The sequence below is a fragment of the Macaca mulatta genome, chromosome 7, assembly GCF_049350105.2.
Source record: "Macaca mulatta isolate MMU2019108-1 chromosome 7, T2T-MMU8v2.0, whole genome shotgun sequence".
Lineage (NCBI taxonomy): Eukaryota > Metazoa > Chordata > Mammalia > Primates > Cercopithecidae > Macaca > Macaca mulatta.
This window is the reverse complement of record NC_133412.1, coordinates 118,501,975-118,526,896: the sequence shown is the minus strand read 5'-3', so window position 1 is coordinate 118,526,896 and position 24,922 is coordinate 118,501,975. Positions and strand designations below refer to the sequence as shown.

The following is a 24,922-nucleotide window of genomic DNA, read 5'->3' as shown; positions in this document are numbered from 1 at the left end:
TAGTGCAAAAGTGATATGCATGCAGTAGAAACCAAATTTCAAGTGCCTATACAAACATTCTGTTCTTCACTTTCAGTACAGTATTAATAAATTACATGAGATACTCAACATTTTATTATAAAATATGCTTTGTGTTAGATGATTTTGACCAAACATAAGTGTTCTGAACACGTTTAAGGTAGGCTAGGCTAAGCTATGATATTCAGCAGATTAGGTGTATTAAATGCATTTTCAACATACAATGTTTTCAATTTATGATGTGTGTATCAGGATCCAACTCTATTGTAAGTTGAGGAGCACCTGTAATTTTACACAAATTATCCTAGACCGTATTTGAGATTTAAAACATGAGTTGCTAATCTCAAAATTTAGCTATCAGCTATAACTGGTGAGTATCATTAACCTTAAGACCTGCCCATATACTCAAACTTCAGATTCACAGTCATCAATGCCTGCTAGACACTGTGACTTTACTATCCCACAGGAACTTCAAATTCAAACCTGTTCAACACTTAACTTACCATCTCTTTCTTGTTTAGCCTAAATCTGTGACACACTTGCCAAAAAGCCAAAAACCAGAGTCATGCTGGACTCCTTCCTTTCCTTCTTTCAAACTCATTCAGTAATCAAATGAAAGAATAAGCACTTCTAACACTTGACCTTGATTTTTCTCCGATTTTACTTCTTGAAACTCTTTTGTCTTTACAATCTAATAACATAGAGATGTCATTTCTCACCTTTGCGTCTTCCTTTAAGCTGTTATTCTGTAAACAATGCCTTCTCTTCCCCCTTCTTTGGCCTCATTGCCAAATACAGTTTAAGGTTTAACTAAGGTTAAACCTTAGTTCAAGAAGCTTGCCAGAACTCCCAAGATCGAGGTTAAGGACTTAACTATTCTTATCACTCAACTTTAAAAATTATACTGAAATTATGTTTATTTCTCTATCTCTCCTATTGGGTAACTTATGACAGTATTAGGATATATTCTTTAGAGTATGTCCAGCATCTTACACAGTAGAGACATAGTAGGTATTTAATGAATGCTTGCCAAATTGCTCAAGTGTACTGACAAAAATAGGATGGTTTTTAAAGAGTCTAAAATTACTTAATATTTTTATTTATTGTGCTTAGGAAAGTTTACAGTGAATACATCTTTGAAAACTAGCAGAAGCTAGAAATTCCAATCACATACAATAGAATATCAACTTTTCTACTAAGGATTAAAATACCTATATTTATCTACACATATATTTTTCACAAAATTTTTATTCCAAAGGAATTTGGATTATTAAACATTATCTGCTATTTACTTACTCTGTTTATAGGAAATCTGCGCTTTTTGACAGCATGAAGTGGAGAATCAACTTCACTATTTTTCTGATCCTAAAGTAAGTAAATAAAGTAAAAGGTAACAAAAGTCTCAGCAGAAGCCCAAGGTATAGAAGGAAAATAGCCTTTGATATGATTATACTATGGTGATTACTGAATGACTCACCTCAGGAGAGTTTAAAACATTTCCTTTTGCTTTTTTAACTTTTCTTCGGAAAATCTCATCATCTTCACTTTCATTACTTGTTAATAATTGTCCATCTATAATTTATTTTTTAAAATAATGAAGGGTTAATAGATTTAGGTTTACCCAATCATAACAATCTATTTTATTGATGGCTACATTAAGAATTATTTCAGGCAATCTCAACATTTACTCACTTTCAAAAAAATATGGTCTTTGAGAACTTTGAACAAAAATCTAAATAAGAGACAAAAAAATTAAAATGCCAGTGAAGAAAATAGGACAATGTCTTTTGCTAATAAACACATATTTGAATGAAGTTCAGTTTTATAAATTAACTGTAATGAGACCAGAAAAACACAAAAATGTAATTTCATTAGTCACAGGTTCTATTAATAGAATTTATCTCTAAAATCTACTGCAGTCTTTCTGCCCTTTGTGTCTTATTCCCTTTCTACTTGAAAGAGTTAAAGCATAAAAATGCAAGCTACAAAACAATACATTAAAAGATTCTTTGTTATATATGTGTTTTCCATACATATTTGTGTGTATGAAATAAAAACTGGTGAGATACAATACAATACAAAATGTAACTAGAACTGTGTGGGCCAGACTTAGTGACTTGCTTCTAAAAAAAGGATATAATGAAAATGAAGGTGTATGACTTATGAGTTTAGGTCATAAAAGGTATTGTGGCTTCATTTTTGCTTTCTCTCTTGCATCACTTGCACTGGGAGAAGTCAGATGCTATGTTCTATGACCATTCCAGGCCAGGAGTGGTGGCTCACGCTTGTAATCCCAGCACTTTGGGAGGCCAAGGAGGCAGACCACTTGAGCCCAGGAGTTTGAGATCAGCCTGAGCAACATGATAGAACCCTGTCTCTATAAAAAATGTAATAATTGGCTGGGTGTGGTGGCACGTGCCTGTAGTCCCAGTGGCTGAGGCAGGAGGACTGCTTGAGCCCAAGAGACGGAGGTGGCAGTGAGTCGTGATTGCACCACTACAATCTAGCCTGAGTGACAGAGCAAGACCCTGTCTGGGGGAGGAAAAAAAAAAAAAAACCCAGTTATCAAACCGCCCTACGAAGAGGTCCACATGGCAAGAAACCAAGGTCTCCTACTAACAGCAGTATGACTGAGCCATCTTAAAAGCAGATCCTCCAAAGCTGTTCAAGCTTTCAGATAACTGCAGCCCTGGCCAATGTCTTGACTATTACCTCATGAAATATCCTAGGCCAGAACCACTCAGCTAAACCACACCTAAACTCCTGTTGTACAGAAACCTTAAGGTAACAAGGGGTTATTTTACATCATTAAGTTTTGCAGGCAGCTTGCTATGCAGCAATAGATAAATAATACAGATTTTGGTACCTGGAAATAGGGAGTTGCCATAACAAAAACCTAAACTGGGAAAGTCGCTTTGGAATTAGATAGTGGTTAGATACTGAAAGGACTTTGAGAGTTTTAGTGAAGGAAGGCTTGAAGAGCCTCAAATTGTAGGAAAGTTAGTTGGCCAATGAGGAAAGGGTGGGTGAGGGCTTAAAGAAAAGTAGGAAAAACCTTAAATCCTTTAATGTAGTACCAGAAAATTTGGCATCATTGCAGTTAGCACGAAAAGGAAAAAATGGGCCAGGTGCAGTGGCTCACACCTGTAATCCCAGCACTTTGGGAGGACGAGGCAGGCAGATCACATGGTCAGGAGTCTGAGACCAGCCTGGCCAATATGGTGAAACCCCATCTCTACTAAAAATACAAAAATTAGTCAGGTGTGGTGGCAGGCAACTGTAGACCCAGCTACTTGAGAGGCTGAGGCAAGAGAATTGCTTGAACCTGGGAGGCAGAGATTGCGGTGAGCCAAGATTGTGCTATTGCACTCCAGCCTGGGCGACAGAGTGAGACTGTCTCAAAAAAAAAAAAAAAAAGGAAAAATGTACCTAATCTATGAGAGGTAATCTAGCTAAGACTTCCAGACAAAATGTTGCTTTTTGCTATAAGAGCAAAATGCAAAAAGAAAGACATTAAGGACAAACATAATTAGAATTTGCTGATTGTGAAAACTCCCAGCCTCTCCTGATGGCAAACAATGCTAAAATTAAGAAATTTTCTAGGCAAAGATCAAACCCAGAGGACAGCCAGGAATACATTATGAAGCTGAGGGTGAGCTGAGGGTGTAGCTTAAATCCTTTGTTAAGACCTACTTAAAAATCAAAGATTGCTGGGCGTGGTGGCTCATGCCTGTAATCTCAGCACTTTGGGAGGCCGAGGAGGGCGGATCACGAGATTAGGAGATCGAGACCATCCTGGCTAACATGGTGAAACCCCGTCTCTAATTTAAAAATACAAAAAATTAGCCGGGCACAGTGGCGGGCGCCTGTAGTCCCAGCTACTCGGGAGGCTGAGGCAGGAGAATGGCGTGAACCCGGGAGGTGGAGCTTGCAGTGACCCGAGATCGCACCACCACACTCCAGTCTGGGCGACAGAGCGAGACTCTGTCTCAAAAAAAAAAAAAAAAAAAAAAAAAAAATCAAAGATTGTGCCTTACAGTACCATTTAGTCAGAGAGTAAGGATTTTATTTTTATTTATTTATTTATTTATAGACAGAGTCTTACTTTGTTGCCCAGGCTGGAGTGCAGTGGTGCGATCTCGGCTCACTGGAACCTCTGCCTCCCAGGTTCAAGCGATCCTCCTGCCTCAGCCTCCGGAGTAGCTGGGACTACAGGAATGCGCCACGATGCCTGGCTAATTTTTGTCTTTTTAGTAGAGACGAAGTGTCATCATGTTGGCCAGGCTGGTCTCAAACTCCTGACCTCAGGTGATCCACCCGCCTCAGCCTTCCAAAGTGCTGGGATTACAGGCATGAGTCACTGCACCAGGCCCATTAAGGATTTTAAAGAAGCTCCTCACAGATCCTCTCAAACAACAGGCCTTCTAAGAAGTTTATTTTATTTTACTGATTATTTCAGGCCACTGAGTTTTTTGGGGGTACTTTGTTAAATAGCAATAGATAACAAATACAAAACTACTCAGTAAATTTCTCCTCATATTCTGCTACTAAAACATCTACCCAGACAGACAAACTTGAGTGATTTCCTTTTTGGAGATGAGCAATATATAAATCAACTAGTTTTTCTTTTTTCATTACCTTCTAAGAAAGTCAGAGTTAAATGCAGGACTCGGCTACAGTAACCAACTCAATTCTAGGAAGCTTTCCTTTTCAGTGCTTTCATGATGTTTTAATCAACTATGTTTTTCATATATAATAGAGAAAAATGAGCTTAAATTCTCTCTTTGAAATAAGTAGAATAAAAATAGTTATTATCTCTATTTATTAAATGTTCTCTAATAAATAATTTCCTGATTTGTATTTGTATTTGTAATTATTTTGCCCACGATTTGTAGTTAAGTATAATCCTAGAAAAAATGTTTTTGTGCAAATCTGACACAAAACCAGAAAAATTATCTCACTCATTAACATGGACTTCAATAGAGGTATTAAAGCAAATATTGAAGGCTCACAGGCATCATATACTTTGTAAAAATATATATGTCATGGCACAACCCCAGACTATATAGAATAGTCAGGTTTTGAAAATTAAACGTATTTCCAGAACTTACTTCCAACATGCTTTCATCTTAAATAGAACATTCACAAACCATGTCCTCCATGCTAACGAGAATAACGTAAGGAAAAGATTTACAGAGGAAACTTTCCTCTTATCCTACAGCTACTTTTTATTCAGCTTTTAACATAAGGAGTAAAATTCATAAATGACTTGATATAATAATCTGTAGAGTTGTATTATACAGCAGGACTTCATATCAAACATCTATCACTATATCTTCTAGTTTTCCTGTAAGTGTAATGGTTAGAATACAGAAACCCATAGATTTCTCTGTTTTTTTGTGGTCTGGTCTTAATCATCTGAATACAGTTTTTATTTCTCAAATATTTTGCTACATAAAACTATTACTTCAAACTATCTCTCAAAATCATACTTGCCTTCTTTCCCTTCGCTTTCATCATTTTATAACACCTAAATTATATCTTTAGTATCTTCAACATACCAAAAGCATAAATACTCTCAAGGAACCAAAATGAAAATCTACACTATATATAAAACCTTAGCCAGGCGCAGTGGCTCACACCTGTAATCCCAGCACTTTGGGAGGGTGAGGCGGGTGGATCACCTGAGGTCAGGAGTTCCAGATCAGCTTGTCCAACATGGTGAAACCCCGTCTCTATTAAAAATACAAAACTTAGCTGGGCATGATGGTGGGTGCCTATAATCCCAGCTACTTGGGAGGCTGAGGCAGGAAAATCACTTGAACCTGGGAGGCGGAGGTTGCATTAAGCCGAGACCACACCATGCACTCCAGCCTGGGCAACAAGAGCAAAACTCCATCTCAAAAAAAAAAAAAAAAATTTCCAATCTAATCAAACTCAAAATTTCATCATCCTCTGAACCTCCTAAACAGTCACTCTCTTATTATTCATTTGGTGGTTATTTCCACATTTTACTGGCATCTTTTCAAATACATATAAATATGTCACATAATTATGTTTTACAACCAAGACATAGCCAGATCTTACACATCTTCGTGTATTTCATAATGTCTAGCAAGAATAACCTTTTCCATACCATGCATGCCATAAGTATACATAAATAAAATAAATCTAATATTAGTAAGATCACCTTAAGAAAAATATAACACAACAATTATCTAATTCAATATTTATATTGTACCATGTGCTAAAAAATTACATTTGGAAAAATTACCAAAGTATTTCTAGAGTAATTATTCTAGAGTTATAGATTTTATAAAGATGGAATCTTACCTTGAACAGAATGACAGGATTTATGCAGATACATTTGACCACTGCTTTTAGACTTTTCTAGAGAAAATTCTGAATAATCAAAAGTTGAATTCAATGCTTCTTTGAATCTTTGTAGATTCATTTTTCCCTTATTAGAATCTGGTGTCTTAAGTATTTCCTTTCCTATCTTAGAAAATGAGTTCAATGTGTTTGATTCAGAGAGTGGTATACTCATAACTTTTTCTTGCACTGGTAAAGAAAACTGAGAATAACCAGGAGATAACAATTCTTCATTTTTTGCTGCACTCAGTGGCAAATGTACACAATTTGGATTCTGCATATCTTCATTTGATGGGATAATAACGGTTCCGCTAGTAAAATTTTTGCTATGATCTCTTGGTATTAGTGCTTGATTTGAAACATAATTTGCATCATTTATCTCCTTAGTTTCCAAATACCTTCCATATAGATTATCTAGAGGTCTACTGCTATCTGATGTATGTTCCAATATTTCATCATCAGAATCTGGACTACAGAATCCTAAATCAAAGGTAACAGAAAATAAATCCATAGAGCAATCAAAAATATCCTCATGATTCTTCATTTTTTCTTCCTGTACACTTCTCAGATCATCATGAGATTTAAAACTATTATCATCACGGGTTATTTGATCTTGGGCTTCAGAATTATTGTCCAACAAAAGTTCATCAGAAATTAAGAACTGAGAGACCAGAGGTATTTCACTAATAGCAGTTTTGTCTGACACACGTAAAGATTTGCTTTTACTGTTCAAGGGTGCAAGACTTACATCATCAAATTCTGTATTAACATCTTCAAATAATAGTAAACTTTCATCTTGATCAGTGGACAATACTGGGAGGTCACTGTTATCAACATCATGATTGTTCTCTCCAACTAAACTCTGTGCAGGGCCTCTGTGCATTTGAACACGATTGTAAGGTACTAAATTTTCATTTTGATTATGTTTATATACATCACAGTCACAGAGGCTTGGCTCATCAGAAATATTACCATTAGGTATATCATAAAGGCAACTTTTTTCAGACAGATAATTTATACATTTAAGTGAATTCAATTCTAAATTCTGTTGAGAATTCACAGCTGAATGTGACATCAAACAGGTGCATTTATCACTTTGTAAATGCTCTGTACAGGGTAAGAAAAGCAAATTCTCAAGTGCAGTACCCTTAGCAATTTCATATTCCAAGTTTGAGAGTCCACTGAGAGGCGGAGGAGAATGAGATAAAAATCTCTCTACATTAGCTAGTACCTCTTTTGTCAATGAGTGACAATTATAAAATTGATCATCTGTTCTAACAATATAAAGCTCTTCTTCGAATGGAAGAAATAAGTTAGATGAAACAGATTTTTCATCACTGAAACTGTTATAACCAGAATCTAAAACATTTCCAGCAAATGAACTAGTGGATTTGTTTGTAAACTGACACTCGGTTAATAATACACGTGGCTCTTTAATAACATTTTCATTAATAGTACACGTGGCAGCAACTTCATCTGTATCTGATGTCCTTTTATCATTTGGTAGGTCTTCTTGAAAAATATTTTCAACAGTAGAATTTCTGTCAGTATCTAAAGAATCTATAATCCCGTGATTATTTTCTTTTTTAAACTGATCTTTTTTTATTTCTTTAGACACTTTTTTCTTTAAAGAAACAATTTTAGTAGGTTTGATATGAGTTTGTTTAAAAATTTCAGCACATTCTTCATCAGATTCTATCACTGAGGATGAACTGCTTTGATTTATGTTCTTTATAAATGACGATTTCTTGTGAGTGATAAAGGTGTCATTGGCAAGATTATTAGATTCATTCCTGGGAGCAATAAATGTTGAGCTAACATCTTCCATTTGTAAATAAGATTCAACTTCCAATTTATAGCTGCATTCTCCCTATAAATAAGGAAAATTTAAAAAGCCACAGGAAAACAAAACAAAACAAAACAGAAAGCCAAATCTAAGAGAGGAGTTTCACTCTATATTAAAATATTTCTATTATTACATTGTTCCAATGATATTCTTTTACACCTTAAAAGTTATTCTGATAAATCAAAATTATAAAGTACACTACTGTGAAACTATCAAGTTATCATTAATCAGTTAACTTTTTTGTATCTCCACTATTTAATACCCAAAAGACCCTTGATAACTATTTGTAGGAAGAACAAATTGAATGAATACATAAGAATATACTGAGTTTTGCATTTCTAACATTTAATTGAATTATTCTAATTTCCTAAAAATAGATATTTTAAAAATATATATTAATAAAAACCATATACATTTGTTAAATTTACTCTTTCAATGACAGTAAACTAAGAATAGCTTTTAGAATGTCCAACATAAACCTGTATGTTTACTAGGTTCTATCCTGGAATATACTTCTGTTTGTAACAAAGTTCCTAATCAAGAATTTGTATAGTGAATTTCTAAGCCTTACTTATGTCTAAGTTATTAGCTAAAACTACAATCTTCACCATCCCTCCTTTCCTCCAAGAATGCTACTTTAATGAAGATTCTTCTATTACTTATAGGTTTAAGCAGTTAACTCTCTGGTTTGTTTTTTGTTTTTTTTTTTTTTTTTGAGACGGAGTCTCACGCTGTTGCCCAGGCTGGAGTGCAGTGGCGCGATCTCGGCTCACTGCAAGCTCCGCCTCCTGGGTTCACGCCATTCTCCTGCCTCAGCCTCCTGAGTAGCTAGGACTACAGGCGCCCGCCACCGCGCCTGGCTAATTTTTTGTATTTTTAGTAGAGACGGGGTTTCACTGTGGTCTCGATCTCCTGACCTTGTGATCCGCCCGCCTCAGCCTCCCAAAGTGCTGGGATTACAGGCTTGAGCCACCGCGCCCGGCCTTTTTTTTTTTTTTTTTAAGACAAAGTCTCGCTCTGTCGCCCAGGCTGGAGTACAGTAACTTGATCTCAGCTCACTGCAACCTCTGCTTCCCGGGGTCAAGTGACTCCCCTGCCTCAGCCTTCTGAGTAGCTGGGATTACAGGCATGTGCCACCACACCCACCTAATTTTTGTATTTTTAGTACAGACAGGGTTTCATCATGTTGGCCAGGCTGGTCTCAAACTCCTGACTTCAAGTGATCTGCCCGCCTCGGCATCCCCAAGGGCTGAGATTACAGGCCTGAGTCACCAAGACCAGTCTTCTCTGCTTTTTTGAATAATAAATATAACAAGCATTAATGTGAGCAAATGTCTGTCTCCTTGCTAGTATATATACTCCACATAAACAGAATATTTTCTCTAGTTTGCTCACGGTTATAGCCATAAAGCAGGTAACAGAGTGTGGCACACAGAAGGCACTCAATAAATATATGTTAATTTGATTGCACACATTTTGCTGGGATCCACATATAACTACTTTATTTACATGTATGCATGACCAAACGCTAATAATAAAAATAGGAGCTACAATTTACTGTGTACTTATTATATGCCAGTTACTATATGCTTTACATATATTAGGTCATTTAATCCTCACAACAACCTTATGAAATAAGTATTATCACTATCCCTATTTTACAGCTAAAACTGAAACACTGAGAGATTAAATAACTTATAAACACACAATCAGTAGAAGGCAGAGTTAGGATTCTAACCCAGGCACTATGGATTTCACACTCATAATTGGTTCACTATGCTGACCCTAGGAAGAATAATCAAGGAACTGCTCAAGGAATCTATAATTCTCTAAACTAGGACCAGGATACAAGAAAGATATCAAATAACCTAGATGATAGAGAGTATTTCAATAAATCCAAATCCAAAAGAATCCTAAAGTAGCTTTACAAGCAGTTTACACAAATCATTTAAGTATATTAAAATTCTACTCTGGTCCATCAATATTTACAGATGACATTCTTCTTCTAATTAATTAAATCTATTTCTTCTCTTAAGGCAGAAAACTCATTCCTTATTGAGATCACAAGGAACTATACAGAAAAACAAAATATTTCTTATTACTTCAAATTAACGAAAATAAAAGATAAGTACTCTAGTTTTACTATCATACCAGCAAGAAAAAGTTATAATAAAACCTTACCTCTTCGTGTCTCATTGCCTCTATCATTTGCATAAGGCCTATAAAATGGCGGCATCGATCTGAGTGATCAACTTGATGTGTAGGTAAAGGATGATCTTGCCACAGTCTCCATTCAGAGAGAGAGAGTTGACGAATTCCAGTGGCTGATTCTTGAGTCTTAATTATTTAAAAAGTAATACAAATAAGGAAAACATACTGAGATTTCACAAACTAATTTTAAAAAACACTCGATACATATATAATCAGCTTAACATAATTTGGATCCATTTAGATATTCCCAACTAAAATCTCAGAAGAAAAAAAGAAAATAATTTCATAAAGCAGAAATATGCCCTTTAAAATATATTTGTTAAATAACTGTTATATGACTTACAAGTTGATGATATTCCTATTTATATAGTTCCATGTTAACAACAAATAGTTAAATATTTTAAAAGAAATCTTTTCTGAGGTTGTTTTCCCAGCTCTCCAAGCACACATACAACCTTTGATCAGTTCTCTTGACTTTCACAAAGTTAACTAAGAATTTGTTAATAATAAACAAAATAAACAATAACATCAAATTTAAAGTTTTAACTATAATTTCAAAACAAAAAATAAAAACTGGTTTACAAGGATGCTTATGAAAGCATAATTTATGTTTACAGCCAACTGATCTTCAACAAAGCAAACAAAAACATAAAGTGGGGAAAGGACACCATATTCAACAAATGATACTGGGATAATTGGCAAGCCACATGCAGAAGAATGAAACTGGATCCTCATCCCTCACCTTATACAAAAATCAACTCAAGATGGATTGAAGCCCTACATCTAAGACCTGAAACCATAAAAATTCTGTAACATTGAAAAAACTCTTCTAGACATTGGCTAGGCAAAGAGTTCATGACCAACAACCCAAAAGCAAATGAAACAAAAACAAAGATAGATGGGGCTTAATTAAACTAAATGCTTTTGCACAGAAGAGTAAACAGACAACCCACAGGGTAGAAGAAAATCTTTGTAAACCATGCATTCAACAAAGGACTAATATCCAGAATCTACAAGGAACTCAAATGGCCAACAAACATAAAAAAATGTTCAACATCACTAATTATCAGAGAAATACAAATCAAAACCACAATACAATACCACCTTACTCCTGCAAGAATGGTCATAATTAAAAAATCAAAAAATAACAGACGTTGGCGTCGATGTGGTGAAAAGGGAACACTTTTACACTGCTGGTGGGAGTGTAAATTAGTACAACCACTACAGAAAACAATACAGAGATTCCTTAAACAACTAAAAGCAGAACTACCATTTGATCCAGCTGTCCCACTACTGGGTATCTAATCCAGAGGAAAAGAAGTCATTATATGAAAAAGATACTCGCACACCCACATTTATAGCAGCACAATTCGCAACTGCAAAAATATGAAGCCAGCCTGAATGCCCATCAATCAGTGAGGGGATAAAGAAAATGTGATACACACACACACACACACACACATATACACATCATGGACTACTACTCAGCCATAAAAAAGGAATGAAATTATTGCATTCGCAGCAACCTGGATGGAGTTAGGGACTATTATTCTAAGTGAAGTAACTTAGGAATGGAAAACCAAACATCATATGTTCCCATTTAGAAGTGGGAGCTAAGCTATGAGGACACAAAGGCTTAAGAATAATATAATGGACTCTGTGCACTTGGGAGGAAGGGTAGGAGTGGGGCAAGGGATAAAAGACTATACACTGGGTGCAGTGTACACTGCTTGGATGATGAGTGTGCCAAAATCTCAGAAATCACCACTAAGAACTTATCCATGTAACAAAACACCACCTGTTCCCCAAAAACTATTGAAATTTTTTTAAAAATGGTTTACAAGGATAATTATGAAAGCATAATTTATGTTAGTAAAATACTGAAAAAGCCAGATGCAGTGGTACACACTTATAGTCCCAGCTACCTGGGAGGCTGAGGCAGCAGGATTACTTGAGTCCAGGAGCTGACGGCCAGCCTGGGCAACAGAGCGAGACCTTGTCTCTTAAAAAAAAAAAAAAAGTTGAAAAGAATCCGAAAACACAATAGGTAAATAGTCAAACAAACTATGGTATATCACAGAGTAAAGTGACAACCATGTAAGATTATGCCTATGTAGAAATGTTTAAATGATAGTAATGAAAGAAAGGCATAATTTATGTAAAGATATCACAGTTGGTTAAATACATATATACAACAAATAATACAGGAAAATTCATAGTTTTGTAAACTTAGACTGTGATGATTTTTTAAACTGATTACATTCTTAATTTCTAAAAGTAAGTTGACATTCCAATCACAATTATCTCATTATTCCCAAAGCTATTGCTTTATCATTATATAGAACATCTGAGGGGTTTTGGCATTAAAATGAGAGGGAGAAAAAGAACATCTGAAAATATATTCAACTTACTGGTTTGCTTTCCTCATTTTGTAAAGAAGAAAACTGAACTTGAGGCAATGTTATCTCTTTAATTTCATCACTGTCTCTTAATCTATAAAGTCTGTTCCATAATTTAAATTCTTCTTCTGATAAGAACCAATCTTTCTTTAGTTTACTTTGCCTCATTCCTGTAAGTTGAAAAAAAAATGGAAAAGAGACTTTTTAAAAATCTTTTTAAAAATCTGTTTTAAATCTTTTTAAAAACCCACAATATCCATTCAAAGTCTGTCACCCAGGTTGGAGTGCAACAGCACATTCATAACACTGTAACTTCAAACTCCTGGGATCAAGCAATCCTCCTGCCTCAGCCTCCACAGCAGCTGGAATATAGGTTCATGCCACCAGGCCCACCTACTTTTCTTATTTTTTACAGAGATGTAGTCTTGATATGTTGCCCAGGTTGGTCTCAAACTCCTCAGCCTTGATTCTATTTCTTTAAACTAGTATTCTCCATATAAAACCACTCAGTTTATCACTTCATGCTTCTAAATGTCTCCTAAACTTCTCTTACCTCTTTGAAAGTACCCATCTGTCTAGGAGCCATCCTTTGGTAATGAATTCATTAACAGAACAGAGCCAGGTAGCTAGGCTCTCAGTCCTGGCTTCTTTTGGACTCTTTTCATTTGGTTGCCTAAGACCTGGCATGAAACAGAGTAAAATAACTCACAAATGAAAACTGGTATTATGATTCTATCATGGCAGTATTGGAAAGTTCATCTGAAGCTTGGTGTGGGTGTTGAGAGTGGGCAGGAAAGGCCAAGACTTTTAAAAAGGGTATATATCTTAAGTCATAAAAGGCGGTTGGGGGCAAAAGGAGTAAAGTGTAGGGGGAATAGATTTGTTGCTTTAAAAGAGGACACAACAGACTTTTAAAAATATGTATAGTACATTCATTGCTTTCAGCTTCTATAATCTCTAAGAATCACCAAACTGAAAAGGCTAAACAGTACAAAGCAGGAACTCTGGCTAATACAGATGAGAGCAGAAAAATTGAGAAGCTACTGAATTAAAAATCAGGAAATTGGCTGGGTACAGTGGCTGACACCTCCTCCTTGGGAGGTCTAGGAGGGAGGATCAATTAAGGCCAGGAGTTTGAGTCCATCCTGAGCAACACAGTTTGACCCCAAGTCTAAAAAAAATAAAGTTAGCTGGGCATGCTGTTGCATCCCTGTAGTCCTAGCCACACAGGAAGCTGACAGGAAGATCTCTTAAGCCCAGGAGCTGAGGTTTCAGTGAGCTAGGATCACATCTCAGGTATTTCAAAATATTGTGTAAGAAGCTTTTTAAAAATGTAAAAAAAGAAAAAAGCCGGCCACGGTGGCTCACACCTGTAATCCCAGCACTTTGGGAGGCTGAAGTGGGCGGATCACAAGGTCAGGAGATTGAGACCATCCTGGCTACCACGGTGAAACCCCATCTCTACTAAAAAATACAAAAAATTAGCCAGGCGAGGTGGCGGGCACCTGTAGTCCCAGCTACTCGGGAGGCTGAGGCAGGAGAATGGCGTGAACCCGGGAGGCGGAGCTTGCAGTGGGCCAAGATCACGCCACTGCACTCCAGCCTGGGCGACAGAGTAAGACTCCACCTAAAAAAAAAAATAAATAAATAAATAAAAGATTTCTCTGCATCTGTTTCCTCATCTGTAAAATAAGGAGATTTGAACTAAATGATCTCTCAGGCCCCTTTCAGACCTGACATCCAGAGGCTCTAAGATTTTGAAATAGGCAGGTACCCCTAGTCCCTTAAAACAAATTCAGAGTGGCTGGGTGCAGTGGTTCATGCCTGTAATCCCAGACTTTGGGAGGCCTAGGTGGGTGGATTACCTGAAGTCAGGAGTTTGAGACCAGCCTGGACAACATGGAGAAACCCTGTCTCTACTAAAACTGTAAAAATGAGTCAGGTGTGGTGGCACGTGCCTGTAATCCCAGCTACTTGGGAGGCTGAGGCAGGAGAATTGCTTGAACCTAGGAGGCAGAGGTTGCAGTGAGCCAAGATCATGCCACTACACTGCAGCCTGGGCGACAGCGCAAGACTGTGTCTCAAAAAAATAAAATAAAATAAAAAATAGTCAATTCAGAGCTCTAAGCTCAGATGAATTATATACTAGTGTATATAATATATACTATATATATGCTATATATAGTATATAATATATAATGTATATAAATATATACTAGTGTAAATATATACTATGTATATACACTAGTATATAATTAGCATACATTAACAAAATACATAGTAAATACACTAGTATATATTTTATATATTAGTATAAATACACTAGTCTATTTATATACTAGTATAGAATTATAGAATAATTCCATACATAAATCACATAATCTAAGATAAATCTTTGACACTTGAAAAATCAGAGAAAAGGGGAGGAAACAAGTATAGAAAAATGAACATAAGTTAACATTGTCTCAATTTTTTAAAAGGATAGGTTCCAGATATTCACTAAAGAATTTGCCATCGACCCCAGTAACATTTTAGAAATACTTATTAAATACAAGATTAAGTAGCAATTATAAAAAATATAATGATCACTAAAAATGATTTATCCAACCTAATCAAGTTTTGATGCTTTTATTAATTTATCAAATTCGAGAAAACTCAAAAGACATGCTGTGTTTTTATTTTAACCAAATAATTGGCAAAATCTTGAAAAATGACAGGTATGTGCCTATTAAGGGAATTTGTATTAGGTTTAATAGACATAGCCAAAAAAACACTGATTGACGGCTCTGAGTTAAGGGAAAGATTATTAACAAATTTGAATTGAAAGCAAGTAGTAGGAGGATAAGAACCTTAAAAATGCATGGTATAGGCCGGGCAGGGTGGCTCAAGCCTGTAATGCCAGCACTTTGGGAGGCCGAGACGGGCGGATCACGAGGTCTGGAGATCCAGACCATCCTGGCTAACACGGTGAAACCCCGTCTCTACTAAAAAATACAAAAAACTAGCCAGGCAAGGTGGCGGGTGCCTCTAGTACCAGCTACTCGGGAGGCTGAGGCAGGAGAATGGCGTGAACCTGGGAGGCGGAGCTTGCAATGAGCTGAGATCCGGCCACTGCACTCCAGCCCGGGGGACAGAGCGAGACTCCGTCGCAAAAAAAAAAAAAAAAAAAGTGCATGGTATGAAAACAGTGGAACAAACAGTTGAACAAACATAAAAGGGATGGCCTTCAAATATATAGAGTACTGTTATAAAGGTAAACCAAAGATGAAAACTGTTTTTATCTAAGAAACCAGATCAATGGGAAAAAAGTACAAAGACACAGATTTTTCAACATAAGAGTCTTCCACTATATAGGGCCATTCAACAATGGAATTAACCTGCTAAAGAAATATAATTTATATTAACAGAGGTATTCAAGTTAAGACTGGGTATGCATTTAATAAGAATGCTGCAGAAGCATTCCTACCTTGGTAAGTAATTGGACCACATGACTCCCATGGTTCCTTCCAAATGTTAGAATACAGTTATATGATTTTTATGATAGTTTAAAACCCGCCTTAAAGATTAAGTAAAATCCAAAAAATAAACTTTTTTTCTCACTTTCATAGCGCAAATATCTCAAGATATTTGAGAAAGGCAACCAGCTAACGCAAATGGCTACCTAAATTACCAGGTAAATATAGGATAAACTATGAAGGAATGTATAGCAAATGGTGCCGTCTTACATGAAGACAAGTTACTATTAATATAGACAACATGTATGTAAAGGATTCTAAGTGCATGGGGATATATATAGGGAATTTCTTTCTGTCTTGGTATTATCTTAGTACATTGTCTTCAGTGCACATTGTAATCTGGTTTAATGCTTATTCAAAAATAAAACTCTTTTCTTTCTTTTCTAAACTTTATGGAGAACATTCTCTAGGTTGGTAGGGTATTTTTAATTTTCCCCAGCACTGAGTTTCTGTCACTCTATACTACCAGTGTCTCTCCATTTGCAACATGAACAATCTCTTATAGACTTTCCAAAGAGAATGTCCATAATATATTACTTAGAACATATATTCAGTTTTTCAAACAAGAAATATTATATCAAGATATGATCTGCTAAGTAAAAACAGGGGAAAAATGCATGTGTCAAATGCAAAATTTATTTACCATCCCTATAGGAAAAGATAGATGACTTTCGCTGCAAGTTCCGAGAAGGCTTCTCTGGTTCATAGACACCATGTGTGATGAACATTTTGTGTAATTTTGGGTTGATTCCATCAGGAACCATTCGTGGACTTCTTTGGTAAAAATGAAGGACCTGCCTGTTACTTGAAATAGCTTTACATATATTTCTTTTGTTGGACTGACTCTGATTATAAATCTGTAAAAACAAATATAAAATGTCAGATTATATTAGTTTTATAAATAACAATTTATCCATAACAAACAATTATTAGTTTGGATTTATTGTAAACATAAAGTTAAACCCCGATCCACTTAAATACTTAGAAAATAGAGCTTCTGTTGTCTTGATTTTTTTTTTTTTTGGAGACAGGGTCTTACTCTGTCACCCAGGCTCTGGAGTACAGTGGTGTGGTCAGGGTTCACTAAGCCTCAACCTCCTGGGCTCAAGCGATCCTCCCACTTTAGCCTCCCGAGTAGCTGGGACTACAGGTATGGACTACCACACCCAGCTAATCTTTATTTTGTAGAGATGGGGTCTCCCTGTGTTGCCCAGGTTAGTCTTGAACTCCAAAGCTCAAGTGATCCTCCAGCTTTAGCCTCCCAAAGTGCTGAAATTACAGGCGTGAGTCACTGAGCCCAGTTGTCTTGAATTTTAAAACCTATCAGTAAACTGTTAGATTAACCTTTAATGAAAATCATTTCAGGCTGGGCGCGGTGGCTCACGCCTGTAATCCCAACACTTTGGGAGGCCCAGGCAGGCAGATCACGAGGTCTGGAGTTCAAGACCAGCCTGGTCAATATGGTGAAACCCCGTCTCTACTGAAAATACAAAAAAAAAAATTAGCCGGGCGTGGTGGCACACACTTGTAGTCCCAGCTACTCAGGAGGCTGAGACAGGAGGATCGCTTGAACCTGGGAAATGGAGGTTGCAATGAGCCGAGATCGCGTCACTGCACTCCAGCCTGGATGACAGAGCAAGACTCCGTTTTTTTGTTATTTTTAAAAAAGAAAATCATGTCAAAGTCCATAATTACAAAAGCCCACCTTAGCAGTTACACTGCAGAAGTAAATCTATCTTTGTTACCCTGCCGTTTTTAAAAGAGGTTGATATTTACATAGAAGTGTAAGGTTGTCTTGTGCTTGTTTTTAAAACTATTCCCTTATTTCAGTTTGTTCATCATTCTACACTTCAGTTTCCTTCTCTGTATACAACAAAAGCGTTACTCCCCTTACAGGGTGCTGACAGCATTAAATACAAGAATGAATCTGAAACTTGGAACATTACACAGCACAATGTAAATACTGAGTAAATGTGGCCACTGTTACTATTTTACAGATAAGAAACCTAACAAGTGAATGGAGAGGTTAAGCAACTCGGCTAGGTAGTACAATTAAAACCCAATTCCACTCACTGATATTACATGGCCTTTTACCAAACATTTCATTAGGATCATTTTATGGATAAACTAGATGTTACATATGAATATGCTATAATCACATGAAAAGTATTAGCGAAATAATTCATTTTTCAGGATGATTTTAAAGAGTATATAAAATATTTTAAATCAGGGTTTTTTTCTGGAGATGGAGTCTCACTCTGTTACCCAGGCTGGAGTACAGTGGCAGGATCTTGGTTCACTGTAACCTCTACCTCCGAGGTTCAAGCGATTCTACTGCTTCAGACTCCCAAGTAGCTGGGATTACAGACACACACCACCACACCTGTCTGGTTTTTGTATTCTTTTAGTAGAGATGGGGTTTCACCACGTTGGCCAGGCTGGTCTCGGACTCCTGACCTCAAGTGATCTGCCCGCCTCGACCTCCTAAGGTACTGAGATTACAGGCGTGAGCCACCATGTCCAGCCTAAAATCAATTTTTTAAAATTATCATAGCTGTTAAGGAGACCTTTAATGTGAATCTATATATTTGGCTGCTATATAGTTACAAATCTATATATTTGTAACTAGTCTCAAGGAGTTACAAAAGTTAGTTAATACTTTAGTGTAACAAACACAAAATAATATTTTATGTAACATCTTATTTAGAAAGGCCTGTCACTCAAGATTGTATGAATCTAATTCAAGTTCCTTATCACTTAGAATAGGCATCAGCAAATTTCCATAAAGGGCCAGAAAGTAAACATTTTGGGTTTTTCAGGCTTCATACTGTCTCTGATATATATTCTTTGTTTCTTACTTAGTCAGTTATTTTGACAGCCCTTGAAAAGGAAAAAATGATTCTCGGTTTACTATAGTTCAGAAAGAAAAGTAAACTAAACACAAAGCATAGGCCTTCTTTAGAAGCACAGGAAAATAGTAAAACAAAGTAATACATATTGGTTTTTGGATCTAGGTATCTCTGAATTACTACTTACATATTAAAAATGTGTTTCTTTAGATGGATAAAAATTAGGAAACTGAATCCAGTCAAAAACTCTCCTAGTTACAAGATAGAATCCAATACAAAGAGGGGAAAATAAACCAAAACTATCTACAGAGTGTTTGGACTTGGAATGCTAACATGTTGATATTCACCTTTGGGCTATATTTCTCCAATTTCAATTGTCAAATTGTGTTCCTGCAGCTCTACTTACACGTTCCTCTCGTCCTTCAGAAAGGATAACAACTATCCTGCCTTGACGTTTACGGCCAGTTCTACCCATTCGTTGTACAAGACGAATTGGGCTCTTCTGGGAATCAAAACATATTATAAGATCAACTTCTCCTATATCCAAACCTTCTTCACCCACACAGGTAGAAACCAACGTGTTGTAACCACCATCACGAAACTGTTTCACTACCTAAAATAAAAATGATTGAAAAATAACTACATGCAAATATAAGAGAACTGTAGATCAAAGTATATTTTCCCCCACTCACCTGAAAAATAGTAAAATCAGATTAAAAATCAGCCTCAAAGCTGATCACAGCTCATGCCTGTAATCTCAACACTTTGGGAGGACAAGGCAGAAGGACTGCTTGAGTCCAGGAGTTCAAGCTCAGCCTGGGCACATAGAAAAACCCTGTCTCCATGAAAAATAAAAAAAAAAAAACTAGCCCAGCATGATGGTGCATGCATGTAGTACTAACTACTTGGGAGACTGAGGCAGGAGGATCTCTTGAGCCCAGGAGTTCAAGGCTGCAGTGAGCTATTACTGTGACACTGTATTAACATCGTACGTAACATCTTATTTAGAAAGGCCTGTCACTCAAGATTGCAGCACAGTATGAATATAATTCAAGTTCCTTATCACTTAGAATAGGCATCAGCAAACTTCCATAAAGGGCCAGAAAGTAAATATTTTGGGTTTTTGGGATGTATTAAGTCTTCTCATAAACATTTCGGTTGCACTGGTCCAAGGATTTTCCTTCAATATGGAAATCCTCAGAGTACAAGGAGAAACAATGCTCATGATTAAACATTAAGATTCTAGCCTAGGCAACACAGTAAAGCCTTGTTTCAACAAAACAAAACAAAAAAAATCAGCATCAAGGATAGTACAGAATAGGAAAAGAAGCAATCAACTGGCAATATAAGCCAAAAGAGATTATGGTAAAATAAACAGTTCTAATTATTTTGCTTTAGCAATGGTTGTGATGTCAAAAGGATTTGTCCACAATTTAACAGTTTGTCACTGAATGAGAAACCCCAGAGTTTATTTTTTAGCATCACAGAAAGGGGAATAGGGCAGGTAAATAGCCTACAGCAATCACTCCTATTTATCATATCTTAGACCTAAATGTATATAGTTTTATCTGAAATCAGTTTATAAATATTTCTGATAATATTTGTAAGAATGATATATTACTCTTAGAAGTCATATCTTACCTTTTATACTATCATTCCAGGATTTCTCTGAGATCAGTTTAATGAAACCCCAATAGCGTGAGGAGTTAATGAAAACGTTAATGAAACATTTTCTAAAAGTCCCTTAAGCCTTATAAACTTAGTTCTCAACTGCTCTGAGCCTCGGTTTCTCCATACAGACCAATACCAACATTGCAGGTTTGTGTACAGTGGAGTGGTGGCGGTGGTAATTAAATGAGATAATGCAACATCAAAAGCTGAATTAGCTGATAAATAATGATAGCTACTATGTGCAAGGGCACCCTATGAGGCAGGTAACATAGTAAGTACTTTATACATTAGTTTCTACTGTCAATGACCCTATGAGGTAGATATCATCATTGCATTTTATTAAACAATCTGAAAATCTGAAAAGTTAAGCTATTTGCCTAATGTCTCACTAATAATCATCAGCATTTGAATGTTGGTGTCTCTGACTCCAAAAACCTAACTTAATCTATAAGCTAGTGTTATTGTTAAAAACTATAACCTTAAAAGTAGGATAATAAACATAAATGTATCATGTTAAGTCTTCTCATAAACATTTCGGTTGCACTGATCCAAGGATTTTCCTTCAACATGGAAATCCTCAGAGTATAAGGAGAAACAATGATCATGATTAAACATTAATAGTAATTCATTTCCTTTGGAATTTGTAATGACATTAAGCCAACCTGCATCTAACATAGAAAAGCATATGTCCTTTTTGCCCAGATTAAAAAAAAAAAAAAAAAAACAAAGGCCACAGTGCTAGATACATTTTTAAAAATTATTAATGTAATTAACAGATTAATAATGTCAATTTTCTTTTTAGTTAACATGTATAAACTAAACTGTTACTTCCATGCTTAAGATTGACATTAATTTGCCATTGAAAATATACTTTCATGAACCCTTTCCACAAATTCAAGACATATATTCAATTGTTTATCCAGTATCTCTGCTTGATGTTTAAAAGACTGCTACTGAGAGTGTGCTCCGTGAACTGTTTATTACTGGTGCCTGTCCAAAAACTGTTTATTACTGGCTGACAAAAAGATAAGTACAATAACTGAAAGTAAGGGTTTAGACACTTGAAAGAGTAATTTTGTTGGCAGACTCTAGTAATATTTTTAAAATTGGACTTGAACTTTATTTTTCATTCATTTTACTTTCTAATAATTCATTTTTATTATATTGTTCAAAAGTATCAGTATGTGATGTAGTGGGGGAAATAAACTGGTCCTCTACCAGTTTCAATAGTTTGAAAAGCATTAATCTGAGAGGCATGTCAAAGTTAACTCATCTAAAACCGAGCTCCTGCTATTCCCTAATTCTCCTGCCTCAGCCTCCCAAGTAGCTGAGATTACAGGCACCTGCCACCATCCCTGGCTAATTTTTGTATTTTTAGTAGAGAAAGAGTTTCACCATGTTGGCCAGGCTGGTCTCAAACTCCTGACCTCAAATGATCCGCCTGCCTTGGAGTCCCAAAGTGTTAGGAATACAGGCATCAGCCACCATGCCTAGCATTTCCTGCAGTCTTATTCATCTTAGTTAATACCAGTTCCTTTCAGTTGCTCAGGCCAAAAACCTTGGAGTCATCCTACAGCCAGACTTCATGTGCCTTTATCTCATATCCCACTCTAATTTGTCAATACACCATCAGCTTGACCTGCAAAATACATTCAGTACTTAACCACTTCTCACCACTTGCCTTGTTACCACCCTAGTCCAAGTCACCATCATCTTCAGTTTAAATTGTTATAAGTCTCCCAACTAGTCTCTCCACTTCCACCCTTACCCCCTACAGTTTATTCTTCAGACAATAACCAGTATTTTTTCTTTTTCTTTATTTGAGACAGGGTCTCACTGTGTTGCCCAGGCTGAAGTGCAGTGGTGTGATCTTGGCTCACTGCAGATTCAACCTCTGGGCTCAAGCATCCTCCCTCCTCAGCCTCCCAAGTAACTGAAGCTACAGGCACATGCCACCACACCCAGCTAATTTTTGTATTTTTGGTAAAGATAGGGTTTCACCATGTTGCCATGGTTGGTCTTGAACTCCTGGCCTCAAGAAATCTTCCTAACTTAGCCTCCCAAAGTGCTGTGATTGCAGGCATGAGTCACAGTGTCCAGCTGATTTGTTTAAAATATAAATCAGGCTAAGACCATCCTCTGCCCCAAACTCTCCAAGAATTTCTCATCTCAGTCACAGTAAGAGAAAGTCATTAAAATGGAAATGACATACAGGGCCCTAAAGGATCTCGCCCTCCCATGTCTTCTGACTTAATATCATGTTTCTAAATAAATGGACAATGTACAATTATTTGCCTGCAAGCTCATTTCAAAATAAAACAGCTGTTATGAAAGCAATCACATATAGGAGTAATAAAAAAAAGTTTTTACTTTGGCATACATTAAAATATTATTGATATAAATGAGTAAATGATAAAGTCAGTAAAATCAATAAGGTTCTTATGGTGCCTGACAAGCTCAGGAAATAATGACTTTAGGTAATACTGAAATTGATCAGAGATCGGATTGGGTACTGTGGGTATTTTAAATAATGAAAATGCTTGACCTCCAAAACAAAAATCCAATTCATTTTTCATTCATACATAAATGTTAAGAGTAGTAATCACTCAATAGATGCCTTAAAAATATGTATAATCTGACTTGATGATGGGCAAAGGTATTATTTTCAGATTCAGGAAGGCACTCCCCATCATATCCAGTCAGCTTAAACAGACTCTTCTCGGTGTAGTCAGGGCAGGTATAAAAGGTATTTAAAGAATACCTGACCATGGCTCACACCTGTAATCCTAGCACTTTGGGAGGCTGAGGCGGGCGGATCACGGGAGGTCAGGAGATCGAGACCGTCCTGGCTAATACAGTGAAACCTCGTCTCTACTAAAAATATAAAAACTTAGCTGGGCATGGTGGTGGGCACCTGTAGTCCCGGCTACCTGGGAGGCTAAGGCAGGAGAATGGTGTGAACCTGGGAGGCAGAGCTTGCAGTAAGCTGAGATGGCACCACTGCATTCCAGCCTGGGTGACAGAGCGAGACTCCGTCTCAAAAAAAAAAAAAAAAAGAAAGAAAAGAAAGAATACCTGACCAACATGGTGAAACCCTGTCTCTACTAAAAATACAAAAAAAAAAAAAAAAAAAAAAAATGAGCTAGGTGTGATGGCGGGCACCTATAGTCCCAGCTACTCAGGAGGCTGAGGAGGGAGAATCCCCTGAACCTGGGAGGCAGAGCTTGCAATGAGCCGAGATCGGGCCACTGCACTCCAGCCTGGGTGACAGAGCGAGACTCCATTTCAAAATTAAAAAAAAAAAAAAGAAGGCTACCTCCCGGCCAGGCAAGGTGGCTCATGCCTGTAATAAGCATTTTGGGAGGCTGAGGCAGGCAGATCACCAGAGGTCAGAACTTTGAGACCACCCTGGCCATGATGGTGAAACCCCATCTCTACTTAAAATACAAAAATTAGCCAGGCGTCGGTGCCTGTAATCCCAGCTCTCTGGAGGCTGAGGCAGGAGAACCTGTGAGGTGGAGGTTTCAGTGAGCCAAGATCATGCCACTGCACTCCAGCCTGGACAACAAAGCGAGATTCCATCTCCAAAAAAAAAAAAAAAAAAAAAAAGGATACCTCATTACCTCATCTACTAACGTCTGCAGATTCAAAAAAGGATCTGTCAAAATGAATTAGAAATTAAAGAGATATCTAACTGGCAGTCACTACTCAAGTATAGACTTACACAGTTAATTTATAAAAAGCTGCATAGATTTTATAAGAATCAATAACATAAAATTTCCCTCAAAACCTCACAGCACTTAGAAAACAATGTTCTCTTACTCAGAGGATGAGGCTACCTTAAATACTATCATGGTTTCTTCTGACCCCATTTTTAAAGTAAGATTTTTAAATAAATAAAGATAAGCTAATTGTTTGTTTAGAATAAATTATTAAAGTGACTTAACGTAAATAGTAAACATTTACTGGTGGCTCTACAATAAGATCTCTTTTAATGCTTACGACAACCCTATGATGTATGTTTACAGATAAGGAAAACTG

The 24,922-nt window shown here is 36.6% G+C and overlaps 1 protein-coding gene across 3 annotated transcripts in view; it reads right to left on the bottom strand.

Annotated features, from left to right (window-relative positions):
• FANCM (FA complementation group M) overlaps positions 1 to 24,922 on the bottom strand; it is a 71,490-nt gene that overhangs the window by 17,334 nt on the left and 29,234 nt on the right. For 2 of the 3 annotated variants that reach the window (XM_015143628.3, XM_077940953.1), the window contains 7 exons: positions 19,617 to 19,823; positions 17,005 to 17,218; positions 12,859 to 13,016; positions 10,418 to 10,573; positions 6,352 to 8,260; positions 1,496 to 1,590; positions 1,315 to 1,383 (listed from right to left, as the gene is read on the bottom strand). In XM_015143628.3, coding sequence (XP_014999114.3) covers positions 1,315 to 1,383; positions 1,496 to 1,590; positions 6,352 to 8,260; positions 10,418 to 10,573; positions 12,859 to 13,016; positions 17,005 to 17,218; positions 19,617 to 19,823 — 2,808 coding nt within the window. The remainder of the gene's footprint in view (positions 1 to 1,314; positions 1,384 to 1,495; positions 1,591 to 6,351; positions 8,261 to 10,417; positions 10,574 to 12,858; positions 13,017 to 17,004; positions 17,219 to 19,616; positions 19,824 to 24,922) is intronic. The other variant, XM_015143630.3, reaches the window with a different exon arrangement.